We start from the raw sequence: 7,333 nt of genomic DNA, 5'->3' as shown, positions 1-7,333 counted from the left end.
TGGCATCTGAAAATTTCATACCATCATCAACTATCATTAAGTATCCAGAAGTGTTACCATTGTTCTCTATTGAAACATCTGTGATGCCCTGATCATACCCTGTTCATTGTGTTTGTAGATAAGATTTGATAACCAATGGCAATAAATATGTGATGATGATTTGCACTAAACATTTCCTGGACTGTTTGCAGATTCCTTGAGTGCGTCCTAAGTCTTGGCTTAGATATTCCAGTCATTATTTCTTAAATATATTAAAAATAAAGCTGATGCATCTCTCGGTCAGGCTGGATGTTTCTATTCCTTTATCGAGAAAATGTTACCCATAAAATAGATTTGGTCTTTCCCACTAAAACAATTCTTGTTTTTGTAATTTGGTGTCCTGGAAAAAAATTGTAAATACTGCCATGAACAGATACAGTGTGCCCTGCAGTATTTGTACAATAAAAATATCATGAAAGTCAACCAGAAAGTTAAGTGTGTCTTAAACGATGTTTAATACTTGGCTACCAGAGACTTCATGGGTTCATAATGTTTACTGCAAGCACTAGCTAGCTTGCAAGCCTTTATACGCAAAGACATTTTGCCATGAGTCTTATAGCATTTTTTGTAAAAAAAAAAAAAGTAAACTCGTGTGCCCCATGCCTTGCCTCAGCATGACTTATCTGGATCATTTTAAGTGAATCTTATGAATCAATTATTATGCCTATGTGATGCTAACTCTCTTACAACCATAGGTGCCACTATCTGATTTTGTTCGTGCAGCTGCAAAAAATTCTATCGTTCAGCAAAAGTTTAAGGTTTGTTTTTACCTTACAAACTTGACTCTAGAAGCACTGTCATTATTAACTGCTTTCTGCATTCCTGAAAATCATTCTTTGTGCAGATTCTTAGTGAGCATTATGTGTGCATCAGACAAATGCGAATAGATGGATCATCTTTTTACAGAGCTTTCCTTTTCTCTTACTTGGTAACTATCTCAGTTATCTTGTTCATGATGATGTTGTTGCTTTCTTCTTCTGCACAAAATCTTAACATGCTAGGCTTGTAAACAGGAAAACCTTGGGAAAATGCAAGGTAGTCAAGCTGAGGTCACTCGCTTAATGGAATGTGTGGCAAGGTCCAGAGAGAATTTCTGTCGTTTACATTGGGATAGTGCGTACTTCTCAAATCCTGAAGCATTTTTCTCAAGTGTTGTTTCTGTAAGTATTGTCCCAACTTACAAAAGCATGAATTTGTATTGTCTGATTGTTTTATCCTAAATTTTTTCCTAGTGATCAGTTCAGCCAGTTATCCACAAAATAATCCTGTGGGACATCTATTAGTTGCCTAAATAGTTATTGTACCCCATGCCTTGAATTCTAGATATTATGTAATGTATATTTGTTCAAAGGGTTTTAAGTACTGCTGGGAATGTGGCTCTGCTCTGTTTTATGGTTGGAGCTAGGGGTTTGCTGCAGCTAGAGTTGGCTTCATCTTAGTTCTGTGGGTACACATGCCTGGTCGTTCTCTTGTTCCTGTGGGGTGTATGTAACTTCATAAATGTGTTGCTCGAGAAAAAAAAAATCATAAATGTGTTAGGGTGTGTTTTACTTCAAATTTCTCTTCTTAATGCAATAAAACACAACTATCCTGCACATTCGAGAAAAAAATGTAATGTGTATATCTCTGGACTTTAAGACAACGTTTTAAATAAGCAATAGTAAGGCATAATTTATAATTTTATAGAAACCTGTGCTCTCATCCCCTACATGGGAAAAGTGGGAACTTTGTTTTAAAATATTTTTTTCTCGAACACGTAGGAGATCTGCATATCATTGTATTAATGGAAGAAAAGAGAGTCATACATAGGCCCGAACATCCCCCCCCCCCCCCCCCCCCCCCCCCCCCCCCCCCCCCACACACACACACACCACTACATGGACACTGGATCACCGGTTAAGAAGGACAAAAGACGACCCTACAGCAGTCCATTAGACTGTTCCTCCAGCAGAGAGCAGAGAAATTCCCTTGGCTCCTGCCAGGCTCCACCAATGAGCCTCTTCCCTAGCCAGAGCCAGAGCCATGTTAACATTTGGGGTTGCACCATTAAAAACACAATCATTTCTATGCCGCCAGATGCTCCAGGCTCCCAAAATGACTAGAGAATTCAGACCCAACCGGCCAACCTATAATCTCCACTAGCAGCACTGTCGACTTTTCTCCACCAATCATCAAAGGATTGGTCAGTAGGTTGAGGAGCAAGTGTTGCAAAACCAAAGCGCGACAGGAGGGAGAACCAAAAGTCTCTTGAAAATACACAGCCCACAAGAAGATGTTGAATATCCTCCTCCTCTTGATCACACAGAAGGCACTGATCTGGATGAGGGAGCCCCCTCTTTGCCAATCTGTCCGCTGTCCAGCATCTATTATGAGCGACCAGCCACATGAAAAATTTGCATTTGGCGGGAGCCCAGGATTTCCAGATTCTCTCATAAGGTTCAAAGAAGATTGCACCCTGAAAAAGCGCATCATAGGCGCTCTTTGCTGTATATTGTCCCGAAGTAGATAGCCTCCAGATGTGCTTATCAGGAATTTTCTCATTGAGCTCCACACCATTCAGGATGTCCCAAAGGTCAAGATACTGAAACAAGGCAGTTGTACCAATCTCACCCTGTATGTCCTCTATCCATTTTTCCTCAGTTAGTGCTTCCAACACAGTGCGTCTACTTGATCTTCTTTTAGGAACCAGTGCAAAAACCAGAGGTGCGATGTCCTGAATCCTTTTGCCATCTAACCATTTGTCCTTCCAAAAAAGTGTATTAGATCCATTCCCAACTTCAGTTATTATTGCCACAGAGATGAGGCCCGCTACCTCTGTACTGACTTTGTTTTAAAATAATAACAAGACGGAGTGCACAGACACATAGATAACATGGAGTACATGAACGAAACCAACTTAAAAACTCATGAATAATCACATATATCTGGGTCTATAGCATACTTCTTCTTTTCTCTCGAACACTATATCATATTTCTACACAGCAGTGAAAATGCACTTTACTATCTGGTATGCATTTCTTTTTTTTTCCATTTCCCCTGCATTTTCACTATCTATTAAGATTATGTTTTATGTGTTACTTTTAAAAAATGGCATGTCATTATGCATCACTTAAGAGTATCTTTTCCTGATATTATACTTTGAAGTAATTATATTAATCACCACAAATGTCTTTATTTTCTTTCAGGAGTTTGAGAACTTGGTCAATTCAGTTGCCAATGGGTACGTTTAGCTCATTACACCAGTGATCCAATTCTTTGAATAATATTTATGTTTACAAAACATTTATTTATTTTTCCTTTCTAGGCTAAATGCTGATGAGCTTTACAAGAGAAGCCTACAGGAGATTACGTCATCCAGGAGTGAGGATACATTGTTTTTTGGGATGTGTTGTTTGTTTTTTTGTTCTCTATGTAACATTTTCTTTGGTTAGTTCTTTGTTTGCTTAGATTGCTGACAGAGGTTCATATCCGTACACATGAAGTGGACTACGAGCCAGCATTCGAGCAAACCCAAGCCCTTTTGGTTAGTGTTTCTGGCTGCTATACAGTCATTTTCAGAAATTATGCTTGATTCATTTTAAGTAGTAGATTATTTTCCTCTTATGCTGCTTTAACAATTATATTTTGTTAACGATATCCTCACTTTCCCAAGTTAGTCTTCTCTCGGCAGAAATATGCAAACCCTAGAAATAAAATATGGGCAACTTTTTTTTTTGGTAAATATGGAAGGACCAAGCCGACCAATACTATTTTTCCATTTACAAATAGCTCTCACTATTCTGCATTTGTGGCTTTGGTAACAGTTTTGCATAGCATCAGTGCGTCCCTTTGACGCTGAAGCCGACATGCTACAAATGAGTGCTCTATCAAATGCACTTGGCATCCCAATGCACCTGGCACTTGTGGACGGAACCATGAACAATGGGATTGCGCAAGTAAAGTGCTTTGACTTCTTTCCTCAATCAGAATCAAGAGTAAGCACAACATCAGGACCTCTCAGTTTAATCACAAGTTACTGTCTCTCAAGCGCAACTGATAAACATCCAGAGCAAGGAAGGGATGATAGCAACTCAGCCATGCCGTCTGGAAACTTACTTTCATCTGATCACATGCCTTTAGTCTCCTTACTGAGTAGGACAGGTCAATGCGACATTCTTTATCGCAAGTGAATTCCGAGTATGTGGCAGCCTCTGGTGAACAGTTCTAACCGAAACTGTTTGGGTTATAACATGGAAACCTATTGATAACGTACTCTAGTATGGGTGTTTGATTGTGCATCTGCTTCCAAAATGTATCTGGTTACACTTTTGCCCAAGACAAAAAATACTCCATTTGCTGGGATGTGGTGATGCAAGGATTTTTGTGAAATAAATTTGGACTTGGCATAAAATCTGAGGCATTGTTTCTCGTGTTGCTGGAGACTTAAGGGCACTAATACCAGTGGGAAGAACTCTTTACACTGGGAGCAATGGGATAAATCTGTTAGTTTTTTTGGGTTTTTTTTTCTTATGGATGTTCTTCCTGTTGCTGAAGCATGGATGGAAGATTCTTATTTGGTAAGAGCATATGAAGGACTAGTTGTTTTCTGATACAGCAAGATGTGGTTTGGATCATCCATGTTCAAGGAACAATAATACCGAAATTTGCAGCATGAAGGCATTTTTTGAGAGTCCCAGTTACTGCAGGCTCTTCTTTGGCCAGTGATTGGTAATGCTTGCTAAAAGTTGGATGCGTTCTAGAAGGAATTTAAAATTGATAATGATATGGAGTTTGTATTTTTCTTGTGAAAAATCTTTGAAGACACTTGTGGAGAACTAAGATTAGCATTGACAGCAGACTTAATCAAATGAAAATGTAGTATGTGAGCAGTGATTCTTCTGGGAAAACTCATGTGGATGTGAATGGAGACTCGATCGATCTTGTGTATTGCTGCAGCTTGCATGGTACAAATAGGGTTGTTGAGTAGAAAATTTAAAGCCATCTCGGAGATTAAATTGGAAATACAGATTTACTTCAAGTGGAAGGTTATGGACATACAGCGCCCCCTACTAGACATGATGCATGAATGGTTTCGTGACATTCAAACACATGCATAATAATGGAAACTTCAGCCATTTAATTTGGCTGTCTTTGGTCAGTTGCTGAACAGCGGCAGTTAATTCCAACAACAGAATTTGTCCATTATGTTCACTGTAAATCTGTAATGTTGGTGCTAGCTTCCCGGTCACTGGAGTTGAGTGATCTGCAGAGAACAGAGACAGCAGAGGGAGGGATAGACAAATAAGAAGGTAACTTATAGAAGAAGATCAGATATGTATAAACATAATTCTTGTTTCTTCGCTTAGTTTAGGTTCTCATCAGTTACTGTCTCCCTCACACTGACCAATATGGCCCTCACACAAACATGGAAGAATTACAATCACAGCATGTACCCATGCAGTGCCTTGCATTCATTTGTATGCCAGATATGCTACAGAGATGCCTGATGGCTATGCGCCTGCATGTTTTAGCTTGTGTGGCAGGCAAAAGCACTGCTTGACAACGTTGTAATCCTTCTTGGATCTGGCATTTGACAAGCACTTGAGCAGCAGCCAAAGCACTGCCGTCCTTTACCAAACTCCTATCCAAGATGTATTCTGGCAAGAGCGACATTGCCCAGATCAGTCAGCTCAGGGATCTGAGGGAGCACTGGTGTGCACTAAGTCGAGACATTAAACACAAGGTGAATTTTGCATTTTTCTGGTAGAGCTGAGTGGTATGCTGTTAAAATCCTTGCACTTTAGTACTCCAAATGGGCCAAAGTACTTTAAAGGGAGCTTCGCACATGGTTGACGATTTACCATAATCAACCTGAAATTGATTTGGAGAACGATGCTTATCAGTTTGTATCTTCATTTTGTTCTGAACTCAACTAAGTTCATTCTTGAGATCCAAATTTAGCTGCCCATCTTATAGCAGAGTGTTAGCATCAGAACTATTGGAAAGCAGTGGAGGCATAGTCCTAAAGTTTTTTTTTGTTTTTTGGAAGAGAAACAGGAGGGTACTGAGCCCCTAGTGCATAGTCCTAAAGTTAGAATCAGAGACATATAACACGTTACATGTTGTGCGGCCCAATGAAGTTTGATATGTGATAAATTCAGCTAGGTTCTATTTGATCCAAACAAGATGCATAGAGCATTGAGGAGTTTTTGGTTTCAATTACTAGACCAATGACTCCCCCATTGATTAGACAACAACCAAGTCCAAATGTGAAGCCCAAGATACCGCAATACAATCTCCTCCACAGTGCAAAAGCAATAGGCTTGTTGAAAAAGCGAAAAGCAAAGTTGGCAAAGGGGCAATCCAAGTAGCAGAAGAACTCCTTGTTAAGAAACTAGGAGCTGTATCCCCTAAGTCATAATCTTCAAGTATCTCTTTGAACAATTTGCCCAGCACTTTGATCATCCGCTCACCAAGGTAAGAATGGAGGCCATCCAAGCATTGTTTTTTTGAGCGTATCCAAGCATTGTTAGAGCACGGACAACACCTGTTGTTGCTCTCTCACTAAGCAAAATAGGGAAGCCAGATGGTCTGAACACATCTTATTGCTCTCTCACTTGGAAAAATATGGAAATCATCAAGTGCTGTGGGGAAGGAATGCTAACAATTCAACATCGTCCAAGGTTCTATCAGTCCAGCAAGCTATCTGAACCTTTCTCATGCTCCAGCTGTGGGTGGGATGGAAGGCGTATGGGCGTTTTTTCAGACTTCAGTTTGTTTATTGACACTAGCTTTGGTAGTATGGATATGTGGCATGTGGGCCTCTCTATTGTAGTAAGTGGTGCTCAATGCTAAAGCCCTTAACAAGTTTTTGTTGTGGTTCTTTTCTAGCCTTGTTTAGTGTGTTTCTCCTAGGCAAGTTGAGTTTAGCTGGTTGGAGGCGAGCTTAGTTGTGCTTAGTGTGTTTTTCTTTTCTTTTCTTGAGCTAGTTGTGGTAGTTAATGTTGGATACTGCACCTCTATTTGTAAGGTTTTTGGGCCTAGTTTTTTCCTTAAAAGCTGGGCCATTACTCTTATTTTCTCTTCTAATAAAATTAGCCGCAAAACTTTTGCCATCCTTTAGGAGAAAAAAAAAACACACTGGTTTAGCCTATAATCTGAATAATTCTTGTGAGCAAGAGCATGTGGAAATCTTGTTCCTATCAGACTTAATATTGTAAAGCAGAATAGGTAGCTTGAGATATGCTTTAGGAATACCTTAGCAATTAGTGCCGTGAAGGGATGCTGGTGAGTTAAGAGGTGAATCTGTCAACAA

General features: G+C 39.7%; 1 protein-coding gene across 1 annotated transcript in view; it reads left to right on the top strand.

Annotated features, from left to right (window-relative positions):
* The window catches only part of LOC136507051 (uncharacterized), a 27,701-nt gene extending 20,653 nt beyond the window's left edge, over positions 1–7,048 (top strand). Inside the window, exons 2-8 of the mRNA XM_066501903.1 lie at positions 735–797; positions 884–967; positions 1,053–1,199; positions 3,225–3,259; positions 3,344–3,399; positions 3,471–3,562; positions 3,843–7,048. Of these exons, the coding sequence (XP_066358000.1) occupies positions 735–797; positions 884–967; positions 1,053–1,199; positions 3,225–3,259; positions 3,344–3,399; positions 3,471–3,562; positions 3,843–4,208 (843 nt within the window). The 3' untranslated portion in view covers positions 4,209–7,048. The remainder of the gene's footprint in view (positions 1–734; positions 798–883; positions 968–1,052; positions 1,200–3,224; positions 3,260–3,343; positions 3,400–3,470; positions 3,563–3,842) is intronic.
* Positions 7,049–7,333: the final 285 nt, after the last annotated feature.

Source organism: Miscanthus floridulus, chromosome 15 (genome assembly GCF_019320115.1).
Source record: "Miscanthus floridulus cultivar M001 chromosome 15, ASM1932011v1, whole genome shotgun sequence".
Lineage (NCBI taxonomy): Eukaryota > Viridiplantae > Streptophyta > Magnoliopsida > Poales > Poaceae > Miscanthus > Miscanthus floridulus.
Note: the sequence above shows the minus strand (reverse complement) of the source record. Positions and strands in the feature narration are given on the sequence as shown.